General features: G+C 40.2%; 1 protein-coding gene across 2 annotated transcripts; it reads right to left on the bottom strand.

Annotated features, from left to right (window-relative positions):
- On the bottom strand, positions 1-26042 carry CNN3 (calponin 3). Of its 2 annotated transcripts, XM_059821714.1 has the most exons (7): positions 25920-26042; positions 5289-5410; positions 4774-4840; positions 3185-3322; positions 2552-2668; positions 1679-1825; positions 1-1109 (listed from the first exon to the last, which is right to left on the bottom strand). In XM_059821714.1, exons 1-7 carry the CDS (start codon positions 25974-25976, stop codon positions 762-764), a joined length of 996 nt encoding a protein of 331 aa, XP_059677697.1. In that variant the 5' UTR covers positions 25977-26042; the 3' UTR covers positions 1-761. The 2 variants fall into 2 exon arrangements, with proteins under 2 accessions (XP_059677697.1, XP_059677698.1); XM_059821715.1 differs by lacking the exon at positions 3185-3322.
- Positions 26043-26381: the final 339 nt, after the last annotated feature.

Here is a 26381-nt window from a genome sequence, read left to right as displayed (position 1 = left end):
TAAGAAAAAATATTTATTTATAAAAATACACTGGGATCAGTTTGAGAAGTGTGGCAATAAATACAGTTCAAGGAAAAAGAAGCATTTCTACATGGATATATTATGGCACAATAAAAGGTAAATGCACCATCAATCATGGGACTTCTGTTGGCTCAAGACTTTGTACAAGCTCCCTTTTTAGTAAGACAGCTATTTCTAGGAGTTTGGTCAGTGTTGATAATGGAATGAATACACAATCACAAATGCACACTTATGTCTAATGCAGGACTTACCATTAGCAAACAATACCTTAGAAACATTGTAATGATATTTAAATCACTAATGTGATGTCTTAGATTTAATTGGCAAAGACCACATTTAACTTTAAGCATGAAATTCTTTTATCTCATCTGGAAAACAGAAAAGCTGTAAATATGTAAAATGAAGGCTTAATGTGGTATGTAAATACCTACTTAAGTAGAGACTGTGAAAATGCATAGCTCCTTATTAGACGACCTGGCTGTACAAGAGCACTCCCCCCTTCACAGTATTCCTTTTACTTCATACGCAGTTATTGTTTATGCTGTAGACTACAACTGTTACAGCACTAAAGGCAACTAGACAGGGAAAGGGCAGAGAAAGGAAAAAGGAATGTATGTAAGGCAATATTTCTTTAGGTACATTAAGCATAGTGTGTAGGAAAGACAGGTAACAATTCCACAAGGCTAGTTTCGTTCTTACTGAATAAAATAATGGACTAATACTGAACTTTTGATGCAAAGCTAATAATCAATGCCCTGGTCACTGTACTGACCATGGTAATCTCTTTGATAGTCATCTTGGTACTCTCCGTGATAGTCATCTGGGTATTCTGCCTGATAATCGCTATCGCTGATTTCTGACCCATTAGTTCCTGTTCCTTGGCTGCCATTATGAATGACAGGTTCTGTTGGTGCAGCACAGTACTTGGGGTCATACACTTGTCGTCCAAGCCCATACACACTCATTCCCTTCTGTGAAGCTACTTTGTTGGTACCCATTTGTAATGAAATAGTTGAGTTATCCACAGGTTGTAATATGTGCTTCTGATCATAGATGTCTCTCCTGGTACCTGGTGCCAGCATACCAGCCTAATAAAACAGGATTGTAGAGATTCAGTAAGAAGGTCAAGAGCTGTGATGACTAGATTTATAATTACAACTAGTACAACCTTACTGGAAGTGCTAGAAATTAAGAATTAAAGTATAACAAAACATAGCACAGCAGCGTGTCTTCACTAGTAGGTAAGTCACAGAAGAAAGTCCTTGCAGAAATGTCCAGTTTATTTCCCTCTTTGGAGAGAACAGATTAAGTGTTTGGACTGAGGTAGCGCCCAGGAAGCAATTTCTTTTTTGCCTCTGTCTAGTTAGTACTTGAAATGAAGTTACTGTTTTCTTCTGGTGTAACACAGCCAGCCATAAATTCTAGAAGCATGAGGTTATTTTTACATCTTAAGATATTCAGCACAGAACACACTGGATAGTGATAAGAAATTCAAGTTCTTCAATTACTGCATAAAAGCACAGCTGAACTGTATCCTCTCACTGCTGCCAGTTAGACTCTGCTGCTGCACGCAACTCACAGACTCTCATATCCCACCGAGCTCTCCCAGGCTGAGACTTGTATCTGCTCTACAAGTGTCACATGCAGTCCTGCTTACCTGACTGGCTCCTTTGTTAGTGCCCATCTGTAGGCTAATTGTCGTCTGGTCAAATGGCTTATCAGTTTGCATTTTTGGATCATAGAGGTGTCTTCTAGTTCCATAAGCAGTCATGCCTGCCTGACTGGCACACTTGTTGGTGCCCATCTTTATTGGGGGAAGGAAGAGGTGGACATAAAAAGAAATGATTTTTATTTGTACAGCAAGCACAGTCTAAGGAAACAAATATGGCTGGTAACGATGATAGCTGATGGAAAAAGTAATTACAGTGCATGCTTTCCTCATGTAGCTTGACCACTACCTGTAATAAATTGGCCCTTCTCTGTGCTGAGCTTCAAAAGGAAAAATAAAGGCAACTGTCATCCTGTGCAATTAGAATAGATGTACGCATGAAAACGTAATAATTAACTTTTACCCTGGACAGTAATGATTCAATTACACTGCCACAACTTCTCTACCACAGGAATTTTGAGATTTTATGCCAGTTATTTTGGTTTTTATGACTACTAAGGAAAGTGGAGAGGGAAAAAAAGCTTCTACCATATAAGGAGCTTTAGCTATCCAAAGATTCCTACTTTAAAACCACTTTAGGGGACAGAGATGATACTGCTAATGTTAGCTGTTCCTTTCCTCCTTATCACTCTTATTGCAGATTTCAAACAAACAGAAAAACCTTCCAGGCAGTCACTTGAGCTTATAAAGCCAATCAACTGCTTTCAAGAATTAAAACCTCATACCTCCTACCATGATAAGAGATAAGAATATTTTGCAATTCTGCAGCTGTTTTTGCTTAAACGATGTATCAGTTAATCAAAAGAAGAAAGTTGTTCTCAAATGTAACAGATTAACTGCAAACTTGAATTTCCTACTCACCTGCAGGCCAATTACACTTTGACCAGCTTTTAGTTTTCCTGCATCAAAACTTCGTGCTTGTTTCTCTGCATATTTGACACCAATATCAATTGTAGTATGAAAACCTTTGGTTTTTGCCTATTTAGGGAGAGGGAAAATAGAGCATTCAGTGTTTAAAGTATATTTTCTGCTACTGGAACACTGGCTTTATGGCCCTGACCCTGGGCTCTGAAGTGATGCTACAAGCAGTTTTATCTCTTACAAGAAACTGTCTGCCAGGGGTGAAAGAAGGTAACAGTTCCCCATGCCATTTGCAGGTGGACTCCAAAGCTACCCAAGTATCTTGTCAGAAGGATATTCTGCAGGGATTAGTGCTCTCCTGTGCTCCCTGGTTCTGTGTGTGCACACATATTCGTAGCTCCAGAGCAAGGCCATCTGCAGTCAGGAATCCTAACTCTGCACTCCAAGCCTACCCTGCAGGCATGAGGTAGGATACAGCCCTCTGAAGTGCAACCTCTACAGTATCTCAGACTCACAGTAGTATCTATTCCCTCCTGACAGGCTGTATGCTGTTTTCCATATTTACGTGGGCGGTAAGGGTACATCTGAACTGGCATGTGGATTTGTGCCAATTCCAGGGGTACAAATACTTACCAGACCTGCTAGCGCCACTAGAGTAGTCTGTACTTGAGTCATATTTCCATTTTCAAAAAGATCATTTGCTTCAAAAATATCATGTGGCTTCATGCCGTAGACTTGGATGGCTTTGATAAAATTCCCAATGTTCTCCAGCTAAACAGAAACAAAAAAGCCAGTTTTCTACTCAGTGTTTCAATTCAGAAACTAAGTAATTTTAAAGCTTTCTGGTGTTGGTTGGTTGGTTTCTTTATTTTATACCAAGTTCTTTGTCTTGTTCAAACTGGACAAAACGATTGGTGTAGTTAAGAGTGACTGGTAGGAAGCCTGAGATTATTTATCATTAGTTTTAATATTGACTTCAGAAATCAATCTACGGGTCTATCTAGCCTGGCATCTCTCCATCAGTGAGTATCATATACTTTGTCAGAGTGGGCTTTGATGACAGAACTGCCTCAACTGTGTCCCTTTCAAGAGAAATCCTAATCTAAAACCTGCTTCAAATTGGAAAATTTGACATTGTGTCCATGCTAATTCAGCAATGGATAATTTTGAGTAAAATAAAAACTTAACTATGTGGATAGTAAGAATATTTAACTTGGTTTTTTGAGTAAAATAAAAACATAGCCATGTGCATAGTAAGAACACTTAACTTGGTTTGAAGGTATTATCTTGCTCACCTCCTGGGACAAATTCAACTAAGCTTTTGGGGTTTATTAGCCCTTTTATCATTGTGCGCTGTAGAAACTGGAAAGCAAGATGGAGTACAAGGAGTAAGGACTGAATCACATCTTTCCTTCTGAAGTCTTAAGAGCTATTAAAACTTTTTAAAAACAATAAAAATCCTCCACCAGATTTAGAAGTGCTCAATGCCAATAAAAACAAGAGGCTGACATAGCAGCATTAAGCTAGACCCAGCAACAGTAAAGATAATCAACTCTAACCAGCAACCCTTCCGATGCTTGCTCTAAATGCATGTTGTCTTTGATAGTCCCTTATGGGGGGGAAGTCCTAGATAGATAGAGCACTCTTAAAGAAAGAAATCTGGATATACTGAAATATACTACATACTGTAGTTTGCACCATACTGTTTTCTGAGTTCTGTTACACAACCGTTTCTTCTGAGACTGTTCAGGTCTTTTCCCTACCCATCCTCTCCAGCCTCTTTCTCAGGAGGACACTTCATACAGTGACCTTGAATGTCCAGGTACAGGCAAGCTGTTGACCTTGTAGCACTCTCTGGATGGAAAATTCCAGTTGTGATTTAATAAAAAAAGTTAACAGCTTTTTTTAACTTGGAAAAAGACCTTGCTATATGGCTCTGTGTTCTTCTTCCATCCGAAATGTCACCTAACAGCTAAAGCACTACTATCATATATGTATACTCAACTGCCACTTATGAGCCATCTCAGCTATAGCTGCTTTCTGTTAAATGCTGTTCATGTATGCTGTATCCTCAACTGTTGTGTACGTATCACATAGAAAACTTGGTGCTATTAAGATTGAAGGTGTACCATATTCACAGCAGATTTGTTAATACAAAACAAAAGAACTGTTTGGGGGTTGGAGGGGTTAGAGGTGTAGTTTTGGGGGATTTTTTGTTTTACCTGGTGCCAATTTAGTTTTGATTGATTAATTTTCTTCACTGATCCTGGCTGCAGCTTATTTATAAGCCTGGGGAGGTGAAAAAAAGGGAAATGCTTAAACAATAAATCTCATCCTTATACCATCTGTGCAGGCATTATATAATATTTTTACTCATGCTTGATTAGTTGCATTAGTTTCATCAAAATGGTTAATTTTTTGGTTTATGCAGAGTGCCTAGCTCAGATCTCAGGTCTAACAAGTCTAACAGACCATAAGAATTTGTGTGCCATTTGATTATTATAGAAAAGAGCTTCACCATTAAATTTAGAAATACTTAGCAATCTTTGCTGAAATATAAAGGAGATGTAAGTTTTCATTCTTTTCCACAATTTCAAAGAAGCTCTCTCCCACCCTACTGTCAGCTATCTTTGACTATTATAGTTGATGTGTTTGAAGGAGAGTCTTCAGAAAGTCCCTCCTTAGTTCCTCAGAAGTGGAAAGCTGCTAAAAGTAAGGTTACTTAATAAATGCTTACTCGCATAAGATTATGCCATCTTTTAATCCCAGTTGAAAGTTTGCACCAATGCTCAGCCCTGTAACCTCTTCTATCCAGTTACGCAGATCTTCTTCTATCTGGGGGTCATATTTCAGGGCAATCTGTAACACAAGCAGTTATAAAGTTACTTCACCAGAGGAAACTGCAACTCTTCCTCCCCCCCCCCCCCCCCCCCCATCCATTTCAAAGAGTATGCTATAGCATTTATCCCGTAATTTTATTGCTGGCTTTTAAACTGTATTTTAAGTATCAGAGTACAGGTGTAAGTCTTTTATCCCTTTTACTGTAATGTTTATGGCTTTACTAAATGCTTATTTGCAAATAGCGCTCTGAAGCACTTAACAGTTCTTCCTACTGTAAGAATTGCTGGAGCTTGTGAACAGTCTTTTGACAGATGCAGAGGAATGATGACTTTTGTGAAAAAATATTCTACCCAAGTTGTACTTTAGCAGGAAGTACAAAAGTGAAATAGTGTGTTTTGAACACAAGAATTCTGAATTGCCGTGCCATCAGTACTACTGCTCAGATGTAGATTTCTACATGGGAACTTTTATATAACAGATTTGAAGTTATTCAGCCAAAGATTATGGTGGGTTTGCTTTTTTAGCTAGGTTATGATTAATGGAGATGACCTAGTAAGTTTTCCCCTTGTTGCTACAACATTAAGAGTTATCTTGCTGGAGATTCTGGGGGTTGTGTGTGTGTCTCTTTCAAACTTAAGCTTTGGTATGCCTGCTATTTCTCTTTTCTTTGGCCTTGCTGGGAAGACTCCGATGGAATAAACTGTGATCTCATGTCTTAATTGCAAAGTTAGCGCACTGTTACTTTCAAGAGAAAAAAACCTGCAATGGTCTTTGAAGTTAAAGGCATCAAACAGAGGCCCAGAGTTGTTATTAGCAAGGTGACTTAAAACTCCTTTTCCAGATGTTGAGACTTCACCACTCAGTGTGTCAGTTTATGTTTCTGTCAGTAGAAGTCAATCCATGTGAAAGGAACCAGTAAACTTCAACAGCACTGGCAGCTAACAGGGCCCGCACTCCACTCTCTGCCCTTCATTCCCCCCTCCTGAAGAGGCTGAAAAGCAGCTCAAACTTGCGTCAGCCTAAACCTGTTACTTTTGCAATACTTTTCAATATTGGTGAGTTGGAGAAAAGGGCTTCTGTCATTGAAAGCATTGCTACTTTTTCTGTAAACAAAACAAGTTATCTGAGCACAAGATTTTATGGCGTATATAAACTCCACTAGTGTGGAAGTTGGCAATGCTTTTCTATCTTCATTAGAAGTTGTCCCGCATGGGTCAGTGAGCAAGACGGGGAATGAGGGAGCTACCCTGAGAGAGCAGACAGGCAAGCACAGAGTGTACTTGCAGTATTTCTAACTCATGGAAAATCAGCTCAGCTACTACCAGTTACTTACAAATTCCTAACAAGAAACTCATGTAAAGCTATTCACATTCAGATCAAAATGTAAATTTCAGACTTTTTACATATAGTCTTAGACTTCAGACCAGAAAGGCCAGATATTAGCAGCTATTTATACTGCATGAGATTATAATTCCAACCTATCTGAATTACTTGGATAGAGGCAATTGCTACATCTTGGCTAGCATTAGTAATCCCCAACTCCAAACTGACCAAACTAAAAATTACAGTATTCTGTTCTCTGTGTTTCTTCTAAGGGGAATGGAAAATTCCTGTATCTCTGGCTTTACTTCAAACGCTTGTCTGAGTAATACTTATTTTCCTTAGACTATTTGTAATCGTGGTGCTATGGTGCCTTAGTTACAGATCGGGATAATGGACTAACCCATTCCCTTATTCAGATCTTGATTAAGGTATAAAATTTTGTGCAATATTCTGCACAAGATGACAAGTTCTTCAGTGCTTAGATGAATGCTGGTCTAAAATAATCAAGATACCCCTTTTTTTCATTGAAGAAAAAAGGAAGACAGCTCAGGTATTACTGCCTAGTGTGAGGAAAATGTCATGACCTTTTTTTTTAATCACACCTTTTGGATATTAGATAGCTAAGATGAGAACCAGACTAGAAAAGCTACCTGTAGTTCACAGCTCCATAGAAGAATCTGCTGCGAAGCAGCACAACCACATTATTTGTTTATAGTGACGGCAGTAACAGTACAAGGTGGGTAGCCCCTTTCCTGGGGGCTACCAGAAAGGCAGAAAGGTTAGTGTCTTGAAAATGGTGTATGATGAAGCTGGTTATCATCTTTCTCCTTCCACACCTGGTGACTAGCTTATAAGCTACTTTTAATGGCTATTTTTATTTCCTATGGAAACAAGGCTTATGTGATCACAGCGTTAAATTTGTCTCCCCCAGAATATTTGGCAGAACTCAAAAAGCTTGCTCAAACTTACAGAAGAGCAGCAGTCTTGGACATGATCGTGCCAGTTATTTTGCATGAAAATAAGTATTTGTGCAAAGGAGAAATATCCCAAAACAGCCCCAGAAGAACGAAACATAGCATCATACTCTTATTACACATTACAGAACCTACAGAGACCTTACAAAAGTGGTCTCACCCACAAAATCTTACGTGATGTGTACAGACAAGACATACAGTAGATAATATATTTCTGTACACCAGTTCAAAACAAAAAACAGGATTTGTACAAAGGCCAGAACTTGGTACGTTCTGATATTCCACTTAGAAGACAGCAGACAATTTGGGTTGGTCATTTGTATATTGACAGTTCATGCTACATTAAAATCACTGCTCTAACATGCATGTGGGTACAGAGCGGGGTTTAAGCTAATCACTTCCACAATTCTTTAGTTAGTTAGAAATGAAGCAAACATTATGCTTTCTGAAAATTCAGGCAGTTTCTGTTTCAGTGTAGCTTAAAGAAAATGCTAAGTCATAATTTAGCCATTCTGCAGTTGGAATTGTCTGGAATACAACTGGAATTGTCTGGAATACAACTATTTTTTCTACAACTTCATTTATTTTTAAGTACTGGTAATCACTTTTTTTTTTTTTTTAAAGAGGAAATTAAGTCCATGATCGTACCATCAAGAGACACATTTTAAAGATCAGACTCTATCTCCTCCCTCCCCATATTAAAAAAAAATAAAAAATTAAGTATGGAAGCCAGTAAGAGTGAGGACCCTAAAGACTTCTGCAAGTGTGTCTGTATTAATCTTTCTTGGCAAGCATATAAAAGAAAAAAAGGCAAAAATTTTCTTCATTGAATACCAAATGCATTCCATATTTGAGATTACAACTGAGCTGAATATTAAATTGCTACCCCAATTGCTTGGGGAACTTAGAAGTAATCGGATGGAATTTTATCACTTCTCCTGAAAAATATTTACTTTCTGTTGAAGTACTTTCACATGTGTTCAAATCTTGAGTTCTTCAAGAGGTTTTAAAGTGTCTTGGGGTATAACTACAGTGCTTATCTAGAGAGAGTAAATAAAAAAATGCTTATACACGTGAGGAAACTTGTCTTATTGCCACTAAAAGCATTACTATTAAATATGCTGATTTTCTGAATTGTCTTCGCTACTGTACAGTTTTACTTAAATATGGTAAAGGTTTTGGTATTTGAAATGGTGGGAAACTAGGTTACAAAAAGTAAGGTGTGGTGATAGTTTCTTTGAAAAATATACTCAATCTATCTGAAAAGCTAAAGACATGGAAACTTAAGAATCTGGTTTTAAACATGTGACAAGAAGGGATTAAAAAGGGAGAGTGACTTGTCGGGTACTACTAGAAGTGAGGCATTATGCTTAGCTCTTTTACTCCTGATGGCACAAACAGAAGTTATGTAACACAAAGTTAGTGAATACTTCATATTTTCCCTATGTCTATCAGAGTTGTTCCAGTTTTCCTTTGATTGCTATCTACACAGAAAATTTGGAAGCTTTGACACAAAATTTAAAAAAATTTATGGCTTTTTCCATCACTACTAATCAACTTGCCAACATTTGGTCCTTTTTTAAGTGCTGAATTTTCATGGAAGATACTTAAGTCTTATAAGTCCACAGCAAAAGAAAACATCATCTACTAAAGATGAAAGCAGTAGTTAAGCAGCTTCGTTCAAGGTATTGATTATCAGTGCTATGAAAAAAGCTATGGTTTCAGAACACTGTAGAAAAAAAGATTCAATTGTAGTAATGGATATAAATATTTCATAAAAGTTTAAAACCAGATACCAGGAAGCCAACTGTTAATTTCTTTGTTCTGACAAATCTTGAAAGAGATATAAAGTTGTAAATGCTACTCTCTTCGTTGATGCTTCAGAGATAAGGATTTAATAGTTAGAAATATCTTTGAAAGGAAACTAAAGTTTATGCAAGTAGACAGAATTATAGGTGATCTAAAGTTGTGTGAGGAAAAGAGTAGGTGTTATTTGCCTATTACAAGCTCTTGACTGCTAGTAAAGTTTGTAACATGAAGGAGTTGTCTTTGTATTCAGTATAGAAAAAGCTACACAAAATTTGATGATTAACTGAAAGGCAGTATTTTGAATAATTATAAGTAGAAATTTAAGTGGAAATGCAATAGTTCTACTATAAGTAGTCTTCAGAAGACTGACAGTACATATCACTTTGCTACTGTAAGTCACAACTAAGAAGAGGCTGCAGAAAAACTAAGTTTGTGCATTACTGTCCTTTTAGACTGGCTTCAAATTTGATAAAAAAATAATTCACGTACTAATTTTCAACTACAGCTGTATAAAATACCAACTTTAGTTAGTAACAACTCTGCAAAATACTCCATTTGTACCTGAATGTGTAAGGGAGGAGGCAGAAATCTGGAAAACTTCTCTATGCTAGAAGAAAACATTTTGAGCTTGATACTCTTTAATACCAGTTAAGATCACATTAAATTTGGCTTTTTCCTGAGCTTCACACACATTCAAGCAATTTTAACATATTACTAAAGGACATAAATTTAAGTTTGTCAGGAACTAAAATGTCTCAGAAGCTTATGCTGCTAAACAGTGTCTGTCCTGCATAGCCAGGATAAAAGACTGCCTCATTAATGATGCAGAAGAAGGAGGAGTTAGTTATACTAATACCAGTATTTCAGCTAAAAATATCTTTTTTCAGTATAGTAATCTTCTATTACAGATAAGTTAAAGTAAAGACTTCTCTGTTACCTAAACCTGATGCAATTCAATTGTAGGGCTGGAGTTCTGTTGTCTTTGAGTGGAAGAACAGAGGGGAGGGGGTAGAACTTGGGGCACCAAGAAGTCAGTTCTTCCTCTTACTAGGGTATTCCTGTTTCAAATGCCAAGTTTCATCTTGGAATGTCAGATGCAGATAATAACTAGCAGGTGATGTGATAGACACACACTTATGCCAATATATGCCTAAGGCTCGAATCCTTGGGTTAAACTTGATTCCTCTGGCAACCTTCACATCCGATTCTCGCATCTTGTTCTGTTTGGGTCCTCTTACAGTGTAAAAACCCTCCCTCCATCTGTAGTACGAGAACAGCAATCATCACTGTTTTTATCAAGTGTATGGATTCCTGGAAACAAATGAAGTTATGCTGGCCAGCTTCAAGGGACACAAATCATTAAAGTTACTCAATGTGCCTGTAGCATGCTAAGTTTGAGTGATGATGTTAACCAGTATTTCACACCATAAATGATATCATATGGACTTTCAGTTGTCCTTTTATACTAATCTTTTCCAAATTACACAGTACACACTGTACACTAAGGGCTACGTATATGCCAAATCTCCAGTTTAAGAGTTCAGCTGTCTATATTGCTGCTACTCTGGAAAAATACTGTAACAGTATCTCAAGAAAGAGTTTAAGCACACTGCATAGCTTCTTACAAGTCATTGGGACTAACAAACAGAAAACTTAGTAAGTTAAAAAGCAGGTATAAAAGAGAAAACTTTCAAAGTTACCCATCACCTCACAACAGCTCGCACTTCTTAATTCTGATGAAACTTTTGACTAAAGCTTCAGGCTTTATGCCCCACAGCAGGGGTCAAATGTTTGACATGCAGCATGCTAAATTTAAAGTACTAGTAAGCGTTTGAAGAAACTGCTCTCTGGTCAAAAGTTTTAACAATAAAAGCATGTGCTTCTCAAAGTGAGTTAACAACTCTATCACAGGAACTGTGCTTGTCAGCAAAAACTAAGATTTACATACATGTAAAAATGCAGGAAACCAGGTTGTATGTCGCTGTTTTCCAGGGTAAATAAAGTACAGGGCCACATACAGAAAGAGAAATAGCCAGGACTGTACTCCAAGATAGTATATGAAGAGGCTACACACATACTTTTTCACCAAAATGAACAGAAAAATAAATAAAGCCCTAAGTTTTAGATGTTAATATTCTTCATAGGGAGAAATTTGGTGTGGCCCATGTCCTTGCTTAAAGTGACACAAAATTACCAATTTTTCAGTCAAAAAAAGACTGAGAAAGCTTATTGCATTTCTAACAAGTATGGGAGCATATTCGTCTTGTACTGAATTTAATCCAGGTCTAGCCAGGGGTTTTAATAGTAATTTTACTTTTACAAATTTAGGTCATAAACTACTGAAAACAAATAACAATAACTAAAGGAAACTCCAGCTTTTAAGACTTAAAGATACAGTTTAAATTTTAAGCAGGAATTTGTTCCTATATCAACTTTTCATTTTCTATTAATTTGAATGGAGTGAAACTGAATTTTTATGGTTTCAGTGGTGCCTACAAACATCCTTTGCATCGAAATAAGTACTACCCTCAGGAGTGATTTGTCTTGCAGAGGCCAAATATACCAATGCTGATACTTCTTTATTGTTCGCTTGGCACTAGTTTGTGATGAGATCTTTCTCCTCCCCTTTTTAAGGCTTTATGATGGTATGGGGAAAGATGAAAGCATAATTATCTCCTGGTATCAAGGCAGAAGCTCTCGGAAGCCCTTACTCCTCACAAGTGGGAGTGAGGCAGACTACATGGCCAGTCCCAAATTATTCTCCAGAATTCCAGCTACTGGCACCTGAGCTGCCCCATTCTGTTCACCACCTGCTGTTACAGAACACAGTTCCGAATCTCACATCTAAAATTTACACAGCACAACATCTGGGCCAAAAAAGTGTTAAGAGCTTACTGGTTATGCAAATGACCAAGAAAAAGGCACAGAATAGTAAGTGTTCTTCTCAAAAGCAGGAAGAATGGTTTTCTAGATTTTTTTTTTAAATTATAGACCCGAGTTAAAACTTTCTGGTTAAAATTCTATGGTGTCAATAGATTGCTGTACATACCTAATCTTTAGCTTCAGAGGTGAGAGACAGTGACAAAGACATAATCAGTATTTTTTTGCAGAACAGTTCTAGTTGTCTGCCAAATGTGGTTATTTAGTCACAGAATAAATAAATAGCATACCCTTTAAGTTGAGACAGAGAACCTAAAACAGTGGGAAAATAGAAGGTTTTGATTTTTACTGGAAGTGGGTGAGAAAAGGGAGTGACAGGGTACTAAGGTGTCGTGCTTTATCCCCATCCCAGCCAAAACCAGGACACAGTTATTGTCAAGTGGAGCTTTTTGCCAATGACCTTTCACCATAAGGACAAATTAAAATTCCCTGTTAATTTCATGTATGTTGACCAGGATTGCATGCAAAAGCAAATGTCAGAGGAGGCATATCTGTGCATGAGAAACCCAAAGGTAAAAGGAACGTAAAAATCCAGATGAAAACCAAAGGGGAAAGTACTTAAAAAACCTGAAAGACACCATTAAGTATGCCCTGGTATTTGAACATTTATTTCTTCTGTCATTATGGACTGTTGTACAGAAAAGCAGAGAACACACTGTTAATGCTAACGTTGAAAGATCTCACTATATCCCACTATGCTACTTAGCACAAAAATTTTACAGCTGTATCCATTTTGCTTAATATTCAGCAGTATTTTTTTTGACCTGTGTAGCATAATTGATAACTTGCCAACATCTCACTGTTTTCTCTGTAAATCAAAATTTAGGCTACAGTCTTTAAAGGAGGGATGGGTGAGCATTAATCCAAAATTCCTGGCACTTTTCCCATAGGCACCAGTTTAAACTCTGTGAAGTAAGAACAAGCCGTGCCTCAAAGTTTCCAAGTCATCTTACAAGTAAGATACCTGTAGTCATGCATGGCGTTTGTTGCCAGATCAGCAGGCTGGAAGAATTAAGTGTTCTACTCACTGGGTGTCCAGTATGATTTTGTGACAACTTGCAAACTATTCAAGAAACAAATGCTACCATCTCCTCCCTCAAGAGCGCACCAACAACTCAAATGTACGCCTGCCCTTGGACTGAATACTGGTTCCCTCTCATTCTCTGCAGCTGTGCTACTGCAAAATTCTCACTCATTCAAATCTGTTCTCACAGTTTTTCTCACATTTCTTGTTCTTATCATTTCTTGTCATAGTCACAGTTTTCTGGCTTATAACTCCAATTCTCCTTAGTCATCAGCTTCCACTATCAACTGTAGCACCTTTTGGTCCTGCCACCATACATTATACTTCTTGATATCAAGTCGCTTTGCACTGTATCTTTAGTCTGTATATTGCTGAACAGTTTAAATTTCTTCACAGAACATGGTTTCCGTAATATTCACGACGTATTCTTTGAAATCATTGCTGTTTTCATTTTAAAAAGCACTGGAATACAAAGTTTCTTCTCAGCTAAGACAGTGTTGATCCAACCCAGATCACAAATGCCTGTTACTCCCCGGGAAGAACAGATTCTCCTTGCTTTGAAACCTGCCCCCAGTATGACTGGCTTGAGTTCTGGAACGACACAGCAAATCTGGGCAGGCTCCGACATCACTAGCAGTGACATCTTCTGAAACAACGTGCTGAGCACTGCACTGAAAATATTGGTAACCTGCTGTACTGACAGACTTCAGCAATACCTAGTTGCTCTTGTTTTCTGGGGAAAAAAATAATCTAACAGAATAATCTGCTGCATAAACAGCAAAAAATCTGAAAACAACCTAGTTTTCCTAGTCGTAACCCAGGAAGGGTCTCCTGAGACAACTTCTACTGTAACTCTAGTGGAATGGTAGTTCTCAAAGGCTAGACTAAGCCTGCAAACAGAAACAGTAACATCAGTGATCATTCTGAGAGCACTTTTCTAATCTCTTGCTACTACAGCAATCTAGGAAACTACATGTTCTTTCAAGTTTACTTATTTTTCTCCCCCAATTGAACAGCTTTTAAAATGTCGCATTACAAGCAAACTGTATTGTGACTCTGTAGCCCTTCCCCAAGGCCCAACTGTGTTGACAAGTCTTCCAACTTCACCTTCCAAATAGGACCACAAAATCTGATTATTATAGTCGGAGTCTCTCTCCATACCTTTTTTCTTCTCTTCCATCCCCCTTCACTTACCAACAACAGAGGAACTGTGTTTTACAGGAGCAAGCAGCTCATTAGTAACTCAAACATACCTCTCAAAAAAGTTAGCTAAAGAAAACCAGTCTGTTGATGCAAGCTTTGCTAAATGTTACTCAAAATGCACATTCCCGCTGCCTTTCCAGCGAAGGCACGGTCCATGCTGCATTTTCTCAGTACATTTTTCAAAGGTAAACCTCAAGACTCTGCTGCTTTCACACCTCTTTTGCCCCCACCCAATAAGCTCAGACACTTGACTGCTCACTGCCACTTGTGATCCAAGGCATAGGCTCGACTGAAAAATGAACCAGATGACATGGCAGGTCCCAACGTAAAGGGCATTTCACAGTTAATAGTGCTCAGTGTTTCCCACCGACTGCTCTGATCGTATTTGGTTGCCTGTCAGCCTGCTCTGACTTAATTCCATGAACTCACATTAGCTAACAGGCTAACTGAAGTGCCCAGGATAAATATTCATAAGGAAAACACAGATTTCTCTCATTCTTACCACCACTTCATCCTTGTACAAAATGATTCAATCTGTGGTTTTTGTAATTTAGGTGAAAGACGTTGATTTCTTGAGAAGTTCCTTAGCTTCTACTAGATAGCAAAGTCTGCTTAGATTTATCTTTCATACAGGTAGTAGATCAAAATTTCTGAATTCACACATAGCACATTTTTGTGTTTGAAGTGATTTTCTGCATATCCAGTTTTTTTTAGCGGAAGCACAAGAAAAGCAGATTTCACACCCTAAACTTTAGAACATCTTGCCTATCGGCTGCTTCATACTATTGTTTTGCTTTACCACCACCAAAAAATTTGGAAGAATGAATTCAGCACAAAGAATGAAACATAATAATCTGCTTCTGCTGCTCCCTGCCCTCCACCCCCTCTTCCTGGGTATGTCTCTGACCAGTTAAAGTTCAGTAGGTGATACACAACGTTGATTATATTCCAGGAAACATCCAAAAATATTTTGGGTATGGCCACCCACGCAAGTTGTGCTTTAGCCACATAAAGAGTTAAGAAGAATATGATCTACAATTAATGTGATATTAAAAAGAAAAGAGTGATGACCATAAATGCATTAGAAAATGTTTACTTAACTTTGTAATAATATCCATCTTTAAAGGCCTACCATTGAAATTTAGAAGATTACTGAAGAAAGTCCAAGAAAGGCAAGACGGAGTATTTGAAATTTACATAGATCCTATAGGCAGTTCTATATACATCATAAAATCCGTATAGCAGACAGCTGGACAGATATTTTTACAAAAGTTTATGATTAGATGAACTTTTAGCTCAACTTTTTATTTAATGAAAACGTAGGTTAAGTTATGTAAAAATCAAGCCATAAGCCTGCTATACTGAAGTTTCTAACAAGTACAAAAGAAAGCACTACTGTTGAAGTAGGAAAGACAGTCAAACTCTTGAGTAACAGGTTCTGGTTAAACACCCTGTAGTAACTTCTAAACCAGCACTTTTCAACAATTAAGCATGAGCAGAAAGAACAGTTAGCATTGCTACGGGTGGGTAGGGGATGCACGCATACACTACATCCAAAACTCTGGATACCGCAAGATACCCTGTGGTCTCATTAAGCTGCACACCTGAATTCACTGTAGGTTTGAAATACACAAGCAGCAGTATGTGTGGGTTACATTACGTGTGGGTTACAATTACGTGCAAGAGAGGTCTCAATCCTAAATTGTTTAAGGTTCCATTATTCTTCTGTAGAACTAAATGCTCAAATGCCCTGACTGAACTCTAACTTTGTTAGTTATGTTTTGTTTCAATTCTTTTGCATGCATTCAAAGACCAGTTCTTTATCTCTGATGTTTAATCTCACAGCTATTTTGTTAATTTTTATTAAAACCTGCTAGATTCTTTCAAATAGAAGTACCTTTCTATATCACAAACATTTTATACCATCATTTATTAATGATAAATAATGCTATCAAAACAAACCATAGTAAAAAGGCAATAGTTTTTATTTTCTTAGAAAGTTACTTGTACTTCTTACTTTTATTGGGGCATGATTAATACAATGATGTCAGCAAGGTAAGGGGACAGCATCTTGCAAAAAGCCAAGAACATTTAGTCTTAGAACACTAGATATGTCTGAACTACATACGCTTCATTGACTTAACACTGTATTGACTTTCAGATACAATATAAAACGTAACTTCAAATTAATCCCACACAGTGTTATAAAGATAACCAAAGCAGTGGCAGCTCAGGCTGGTCAGGCGGTGGGAATCTCAACAGGAGCTGCAGTACAGGTCCTGTTCAGCACATCCTTCTGCTTGGTGTGTACTGGCCTGAGCTCCAGCTTGTGCTCTGTCCATGCTCAACACAGAAGGGAAATGTTCTGGTGGGGCCCATGTTAGCAGTGAGGTAAGAGCTGGCTTTCACCATGAACATTTGAATATAACCAAATCCCTTCCCAAATGCATGTGTGTGTTATGCCTTATCTTTTGCTGGGAAGACTTCTAGCATTTAGTCAATCGATTAGGGACAACAGAAAAATACTTTTCAATTAAATTACTCTTGCTCAAGCAAAACCAGGAACACTAAGATAATGCTCTCTGTCTATAAATATGAGGCTGTAGCAGTAGAAATATCAACAGGAAAGCAATATAACAGGAGATCTTTCTTAGCAGGAAAGCAAAGTAAGGTTTTTATAGTAGTAACATCCTGTTTTACTCTGGGAAGAGCCATGGTCAAATATCCAAAGCAGGGTAGGAAGATTTGTCTAAAATCCATCTATAATTCAGCCAGCTAGGACTTGCAGTAGATCAGATCCCACCTTCATGAAAGCATTTCGGAACAGCAAGAAAGTGCAGAGATGTTTAGTTTTTGTCCAAATCTAGGAAAAGACTTGGTGTTCAAGTCCTGCAGGGTGTATGCACAAGCCACGTACAGTTTCACTTCACTATGCCTCTTAAGGATTACACTGTAACCAAAAGTATGTCTGCCTAAATAAAGTCCTCAAGAAAAATCCTGTTTAGACCCCAGAAGACCAGGTCAAGACTTGGAAGGGAAGCAGCAAAGGCACGGAATGGTTAAAGTCCAGTTTCCAGGAGCGAGCAAGGATCAATGACCAGAGCAAGTTCAGACTCCCAAGGCTTTGTCCAGCTGCTGGGACTGGGTAAGGCAGTTTGGTGAGAGTCCAAACAGGGCACTAGACCGTAGGTGTGACAGCAGCACTTCATGCCTTGCTGTAATGGTCTTCTCTTACTGCCAGCCCCTCCAGTGTGACTAACGCCTTCAAGTCTTTGTAATTTATACATCCAGAATTGTATCTGCTTCAGGTAAGAGATGGTTTTATATAAGCAACAAGAAGTTTAATTATGTCTCCCCTCCTAATATCTATTAAACTCTGCACTGGTTTAAGGGGGGGGAGGGGAAGGGGTTTGTTGAGGGGGTTTTTGTTTGTTTTTTAAAAGAAAAAACACCCACCAAACATAGAACCACCCACCTGAAGAAAGCCAAAACTGTTTTTGAGAAAAACACTGTAATTCAATCCCACTAAATAGAAACAACAACATAAGTTACTCTGAGGCATTACTGCAAAACCAAAGATATTTACCCAAAAGAGAGCATTTGCTGCTGAATATAGCTATACAAGTTAACAGTTGTTTAGAATCAGATACTTACAAAAAGCATTTTTAAGCAAAAGAGTCCCTCTTAAAGAAAAAAGAAGTATTTTCACATGATCTCACTTAGAAAAAATCTGTTTCAAATTGCCCTACGTGTCCTGGCCTCAAGCCCGTTTTTACTGAAGGCCTTTCCTGTACAGTTCCATAGGGGATGGGAATCTCTACAAAGTTTGCCTTAAAAGGATGTGTCAGATGCACAGTGTATATGGTGTTACGGAGCTACAGAAGCTAACAATTCTGAGTACAAAGAAGTTTCTATCCTTTATTCTCCAAGGCAAATTATGAATTATCTGGAGGCAAGAAAAAGCCTCCAAATTAATGTTCTTACAAAAAAAGCCAAGGTGAGAAAAAAAAATCACTGACGTGCCATTATCCCAAAACAATGCATGCATCCATCCATCTATCTTTTAAAGGTATTGACTCTGCAACAGGAATATAATAGGTATTTTTCTCTAAATTTTAAACTAAGTCTAACTCTGAAACCACACAAAAAGCACATTCATTTGTACATTTTAAATAAACAAGCATTACTGTAATGCCAATTAAACTTTTTATTTTCTGAGACTACTAATCCGATTTAATTGTCACGACTCTGTCAAACTCTGTTTGCTCTCTTCAGGGGTGTTCTGGCCACAGGAGGTATTCTGTAAGCTTGCACGTAAAGGATGCAGGACTTGATACTTATCCCACACCCTTAAACATTAACCTCAGCAAGTTTTATGTTTTTCTATCACCAGTAAAAGTTTATTAATCCACCAGAAACAAGGTCACTTATAAATACACAGAAAGTGCTTTAAAATTGAAAGTGCAGACACAGCGTGCTTCCTAAGGTTAAACATAACAGAAGTTTACAGCAAACATCCTCACTCTTAATGTACTTAGGCACCGTGCTTTGCTGGCAGCAGCACTGGCAGTTTCTATCGTCTGTGGTGTCCTCTTGCACGCACAGGAGTGGACTGGTCTAGTGCTCCACCTCTGCTTTGATGTTCATGAGGCAGCGGTAGCTAATCCTAGCTATGCCATGCCATTCATCACCTTCCTCCTAGAAAAAACAGTGTAAGCCAAGAGACAGGACTGGAAATTACAGCCTTCACACAGGGCTTAACACGGGGCAGCAATACATGCCTCTCACTTCAAGAGCAGCTGTGCACTGTTCCAAGTGACAGTTCTGAGACACATGAGGACTCCAAAAGACAACTGTCAACTTGGCAATGACATATCAAGGTTTACTGGGGATTTAAACCATTGAGAAAAAGAAATTAACTCCTGTGCCAATGGTTCACAGCAACAACTGCCAGATGTCACTAGGGTAGCCACTTTCACAGGTTTGTTTCATCTCACCTACTCAGGGGCTACTGACCAGTGAAATAGGACATAGGGTATGTCTACCTAGTGGAGTTGTGCAAGGGCTCCCGAAGGCAAGTCTCCTTGTTTGTGGGCTTGGGCAAGTGTACAGAATGGGCAATGCTTGGCTAACAAACACAGGAGGCTTTAAGCAGATGGCAGGGGTGCTAACTTCCAAGTTGCTGGCAAAGTAAGTGTTTCCATGGCAAATTACTTGCTTCTGTTTATCATAAAACAAGATGTATCATAGGTATGAGCTGTCAACTCAATGCTACATAGGTTTCATCACCATCAGTTTGTACCTGTTAGTAGGTCTACTTATTACTGCTGTAGTATTAATACTTCTATTTAAGTAGTATTGGAATCCGATACCTGATACACGCTCAAGAGAGCAGACGTGTCCTGAGATAGTAACAGTGAAAGAAGAAAATGCATTAGATGCATCGAGATAGACAGAGCAGACATACTGAGGTAGATAGTGAAGGATGAAGATGAATGGAGACACTGCAGTTAAGATTCTCCACTGCTGGAATACCTTCCTCCTTTAAAAAAAAAAATCTAACCAAAACACGTAGCTATTGATTAGGGCTGCTGCATTAAATCAATATGAGAACTCTTCAGACACGGGATCTTACACCAGGAGAATACAAATTAATAGGTTACTACACCTTAACAAAGCTAGTGTTTTACTGGGTTTCTTTAAAAAATATCCTCTGCAAAATTTCCAGCAAAAGGCTAAACTCATGTTTCAGCAATTGAGGTGGCAAACATGTTCTCAGAAGCGTAAGAGGCTTCTGCCCAGAAAAGGAACACTGCATGATTTGGAAGTGGAGGAAAGCATGCAGCAGGACCATTTTCTTGGAAGTGTTGTTGACCCCAAGTTACTAAAATTTAACACTGTCAGTCAAGGTAAAACTAAGCATCAGAAAGAAGTAACCAGCACAGGTACTGTAAATAAGTTGGAGAATTCTCATCATTTGGTTGCTGATACATTTAAAAAAAAAAAAAAAAGTATCTTAAGACTAACTGACAAAATACAAGTTTTCATTGATTATATCACTAATGTGTTTTAAGTGATACACGTAGTCATTGTGCCAAACATTGATTGACTGTAAGTTTAGCTATGGAATTATTCCACTGTCATATTTATGTTTTGTGGACAGTTTTGCTGCTAACTCAGTTATCAAAACTGTACCATTAAGTACTACTCTCTTATGTTGAATGCATTCTGTGCATCTGGTTGATAGATTTCTTGACTAAACCTATAGAAGAAGTTTTCACTCAGCATTTCATTCATCTCTGTGTATTACAACTATAAAGGAGGTTTGGGAACAGCTGTTAAAAAATAGGATGCTTGAAGATTAACACACTGAGAGATTTCTGGAAGACGATAAATATAAAAGACAAAGTTATGAAGTTGTTCATTTGAACTGCAGAGCTGTTACTAAAGCCTGGATCCAGCTGGAAAAAATTTCACAGTTCATTGGAAAAAAATACAGAAATTGGACGAAAAGAGAAAAGTTTCAGTGCTACACACACTGAAGCTGATATTTAGCTAGTAAATGTTAACACCAGGAGCTATGATTGACTATCAGAAGCCATTAATTAACTGGAACAAACTGAAGTTCAATGCCTGATCTGGTAAAATCCTTCTGCTATTTCCTCTGAAAATTCCCTTTATAAAATCTCAGTGTATATATTTCTATTATAATATTTCTGACAGCACCAAAATACTGAATTTTTAATTTATTCTCCATGCAACAAACTGAAAATTTATATCATGGAAAAGGTCACACAGGCTGATTTTATTTTAAACTAAACACCTGAATTTGATTCAAAACTTGGAAATGAAAGATTTTACTTCTTTAAAAGCTATACAGACATCTATGTGCAAGAGAATGGGAATGCAGAGATCCTATACTGTCAGTTACTATCACAGAATATACCCACCTGTGCTCTCAAAGCATAAGTTTTTATTGCCTTTATTCAATACAGTCTCCATTTTTATTACATCATTTCAGACAACATTAATAGAAATACACTTTATCAGCAGCAAACGTTCTTACCTAAGGTTCATAAAATTCAGTGAGCAAACCTAAAGGTTTGCTAAAGGAAAATAGCCTACAGGAAGTATGGAAAGGTAAAACAAGTACATAGTAGGAACAATTACATTTTAAGAAGGAAAATGGTATTATTACTGTTTTGAAAGGACGGGTGAGAAAGACGAAGGAGAAGGCCTAGTAGTCCAACTACAGGCAGCCAAAACTTCATTTAGCTATTAAATTACTACTTAAAAAATCTGGAAGTTAATGATTCGAATCTGGTTCCCAGTTAAAAATATTCATAAAAGAGTAATTTCTGGACAAAGCAATTAAATCTGATTATTTGGCCTGTAACAAGTGAAATACAGTACAAGAATTTTCTCCTCAGCAGTTTCAGGAGGAACACAATAATCATACCTAGGACTGGTTAGTATTACGCACTTCAATTCTTTTTCATTAATCTGTATTTGCCCTCGAGAAGGAAAGCAGGAAGTACTATTGCCCTCCTGCACACTTGCAAAGTAGGAGATACTTTGTTTACAGGCTTCATTTGTCCACCAGCCTCCAGTTTAAAGTTTGTTTCCCTTGCTTTTCCATATCGCTAGCTCTTGACCTTTCAGGGTGGCAGCTGCAGGGACAGACTAACTCACCTCAGTTACTCTGCCATTTTTAAAAAGTTTGGAAAACGGTATTGACAAATGCCAGCTTCCTGACAGGGATGGCTTGGAAGGAAGGTCAGAGACCAGAGTCAAGACATGGGATAGCCAAATGCTATGCAAAGTTTAACTCCCCATACAGACCATATTTCTGCCCATCCTTCCTTTCACACAGAGATGAAACTGGCAGTGTATCAAATGTAAGAGGAGGGAGAAGATAAATGCCTGCCCGATACAAATACCATTTCCATAGGAAGGGTGGAGTCACTAGGAAGCAGCTGAACCGACGGGAACTCCTCCTTCTGCTGCCTGGCGTTCCTGTTTGCTCCACACCTTATGCAGTGAGACAATGGAGCAAAAGCTTCTGCTAATTTCTTACCTACCTCAGTTGTAAATCAGAGACAAGTATAAAGTAAGTTTGTAGCCTTAACTAATTGCATCACCATTTCAAGCTATGCTAACCTCATGTACTGCAGAAACTCTCCCGTTGCTTAAGAAGAAAATTATTTATTGCCTGCAGAAGCAACTATCCATTTCAATCAGCTTAAAGGGCTTCTCACTGAATATTTGTTTTGGATCAAATATCTTCCGTGATCTCAAGTAAACAGGGAATCAGCTTCAAAGGGATTACAGCAATTTGACTACCTACACGTTTCTCATGCAGACAAGTTTCCTTACAGCTGGGAACCAGTACACAAATTCCATCCTTTCTTTGTAGGAAGGAGGAAGAGATCTGTAACAGAGACCAGTCACCTTATTGGTGTGAACTAAGGTAAGAAGCAAAACAAGAGAAGGGTGGAGCCTCAAAAGGACAAAAAAAAAAAAGGGGGGGGGGGGGGGGGGGAAGGAAAGAAAAAAGCCCTAAACACCAAACTAAACAAAGATTTTAAGCTTAGAGTTGGAATCTTGAACATCAATTAAACAAAATTCTTTTAAAGCATCAGGACATGTTATATTCATCAATACCATAGCAAACAAAAGGTCTCTCCGAACAGGAACACTAATGCAATGCCAAATGAGAAAATAAAAGAATAAAAACCAAAACCAAGAGATTTTTCTATCCAGCACAGCTGGGCCTTCAGGCAGCACAGCTATCAACACATCTGTTTTCTGCAGAAAAACCCCTGCTTGGGGATTAGCGCTGAAAATTTCAAACAAGGGTATCTAACATTCACCATCATTCAAGCAGGGAGGTACCACAGCTACTTACAAACATTACACCAACACCACATTAAAAAAAAACCCCGTAACACAATAGTTTGCATGAAGGTCAGTGTTTTAGAAAGCACGATTAAGATCAGTACCAAAAAAGATCCACCAAGATTTGGAAACTAGATGTTGTTCTTCAAATCTTTGAGACAGAAGGATCTGGAAAAAGGAATTTCTGATCTTTACCGAGACATTATTCTCTGATCTTCTACAATTATGCAGAGAAACAGAAACATATCTAATGCCCAGACCCATGCAAGATACTAGATAGGAGGTATGCAATCTATCTGTCTATAACATAACTGCTTTGAAATTTGATCTCTTACAGTAAGAGCAACATTCTCCAAGTTCAAAGCTATATATTTTGCTGGAGTTTTTGTTGTTGGTTGGGTTTTTTTTTTTGTTTGCTTGTTTCTTTTTTAAAGGAGATGAGTTCATTTGTCTTTGGCGCATTTGAATCATTTTTTTTATGGCACTGCTCCATTGACATTTCCAAGGGCTGCAGCAGCAGCCTGCACACAAGTAAACTGAAACTGCCACAGAACATCCACCCCTCTCCAATATTTGCATTGGAGAAAGTAGAGAAAGTGAGTGAAGTAACAGACACTCAGCAAGATAAATTAGAAGGCCCTTTGCATAAAGGCATGATACACACCAGTTTCAAACCCTCTGTTAATGCATGGGCCTGGAACAGTTCCTCTCAGGAGGCCCTAAGGAAGCTGATGACAATAAGAAACTGAAAGAAAGAACAAAGAACTTCTTCCCATCTTGTCCCCATAAAGGGATCACTCTTAAGCCTACATGATTGTCAATATTTTTTAAAGTAGAAGAGCATTTACCTTCTTCCTAATTCACATGCCATAATACACAACATGTTTTATTGTCTTTTTTTTTTTTAAGATTGTAACAATGCAGGTAAATCACTAAGTTTAGATGTTGGAAGCAATCGTTCTGGAAGACATTTGGTTACATGATGTCATCAAACTTTTCAGCAGAACCCCACAACCATCCTGAGAAAGCCAATAAAGAAAAAAAAAGTATATTTTGTAAAGTTTCCAACATATTAACTTAGACTTCTGCATAAATAACAATGTTTAAAGTGAACTACTTTTCTCCCTCCTCCCCCTTCTACTCAACCACAAGTAAAACAGGATTTGGGGATTTGCTGAAGCCTGAAACCAGACATGTGAAATAACCAGTTATTAAATAACACGTTTACAATTTAAGCCTGTGAATAAAGACGCAGAGTACCAACTTATCCCTAGTCATTTACTAGCGTAAGTTTTATTGCAAAGTTTTTTTCTCGCACCAGATAATTGTTCACTGCAAGGTCTGTGTAACAGGACGCTAACATAAGCGCCTTTTGTTCCACAGAACATGAGAAAAATCAACGACAAGTCAGAGCAACTCAGTAAACCAACGCACAAAAGGCGCACACCTCTCCGGCCGCAGAGGCTCGGCTACTGTCAGCGTTGGCTTTTTTGCCGCTTTAAACAGAAGCGCCGGGCGCTGTGACAAGCCCCTGTCACAGCAGCAACCGCCCGGCGCTCACCCTGCTGCAGACGCTCTCAGCAGGGAGGAGAGCTCCGCGAAGGCCCCGCCGGCGCCGGGCCGGGGACCCCCGAGCGCCCACTCCCCGCGCGGCCGAGCGCCCCCGCGCGCCTTTGTGTGCCCCCGCCGGGCGGGGCGGGGCGGGGCGGGGCCGCGCCGGGCAGACAATGCGTGTTCTGTGCGGGGCCCACGCCGATTGGCCGCGCGCCGCCCGTGCCCATGATGTCATGCGGCTGGAATGCGCCGCGCGGGGGGCCAGGACGCGCCGCGCGCGTCTCATCTGCTCCGCTCCGCTCCGCTCGGCGCAGGCCGGCTGCGCCCTGCCCCGGCGGGGCCGGCACTGCCCGCCGACCCGCTCCGCGCCGACCCGCTCCGCCCCGCCGGCCGCGGCACGGGCTTGGGACGACTGCCGCACCCCGCCCGGTGCCGGCGAGAGGAGAGGGGACAGCGCCCGCGGGGGCGAGCGGGACGTCCCGTGCCACGGCTACCGGCGCGGGCAGGTGCAGCCCGGCGGGCAGCGCGGGGCGCGGCGCGAATCGCGGCGCCGCAGACGGGTCCGCCCGGCGCTGACAACTCTCCGGTCCCCGCCGCGGCACCAAGTTTCCCGAGCGGCGCCGCGGAGGACAGCGCTGTCCCGGGGCCGGCGGCGGGAGCATCCTTCCCGTACCGCCACCGCGCGGGGCGGGCGGGGACCCCCGCGGGGAGCCGGCCGCAGCGAAGCCCGGCGTCGCGCCCCGTCCCGCCCCCGCCGGCCCGGCGCAGACAAAGCCCGGTCGAGCTCCCCGCCGCCGCGTACCTTGTTCTTGACCTCGGCGGAGAGCCCGTAGGAGGGCCCCTTGTTGAAGTGGGTCATGTCGGCGGTCTCCCCGCTGCTTGGGGGCGCTGGTCGCAGGCGCTGGCGGCTCCGGGCTGAGGCGAGAGTCCGCCCGCGGCCGCGGAAAGTTCTAGTCCCTCCCTCACGGCCCGGCCCCGCGGCCGTTGGAGCCGCCCGCGCGCCAATCGGGGCGCGGGGCTGCGCCAGCCCCTCCCGGCCCGCCTGGGGTGGGGGCGCGCGCCGCGGGGGAGGGGCGCCCGCCCCGCCTGGCCCCGCCCCTGCCCGCCCCGCCCGCCGCCGGGTGCTGCCCGGGGCGGGGGGGGGGGTTCGGGGCGGGGAGCCGAGCGGCGCGCGGGAACGTCAGCGGGAAGGAATCCGCCGCCACCGAGGGCCGCCGCGGGGAAGCGCTGCCGGGAGCTGCCGTGGAATGCGCCGCCGCCGCGG

Source organism: Gavia stellata, chromosome 10 (assembly GCF_030936135.1).
Source record: "Gavia stellata isolate bGavSte3 chromosome 10, bGavSte3.hap2, whole genome shotgun sequence".
NCBI lineage: Eukaryota > Metazoa > Chordata > Aves > Gaviiformes > Gaviidae > Gavia > Gavia stellata.
Note: the sequence above shows the minus strand (reverse complement) of the source record. Positions and strands in the feature narration are given on the sequence as shown.

What these genes read in the sequence shown, in the direction of transcription:
- CNN3 (XM_059821714.1), bottom strand. Translation starts at nt 25,976, where the DNA reads ATGACCCACTTCAACAAGGGGCCCTCCTACGGGCTCTCCGCCGAGGTC. An exon ending in CAAAACTAAATTGGCACCAG is followed by an intron (nt 3,323 to 4,773) that starts GTAAAACAAAAA and finishes GTTTCTGTTTAG; the next exon opens with CTGGAGAACATTGGGAATTT. An exon ending in CTAACAAAGGAGCCAGTCAG is followed by an intron (nt 1,110 to 1,678) that starts GTAAGCAGGACT and finishes CTGTTTTATTAG; the next exon opens with GCTGGTATGCTGGCACCAGG.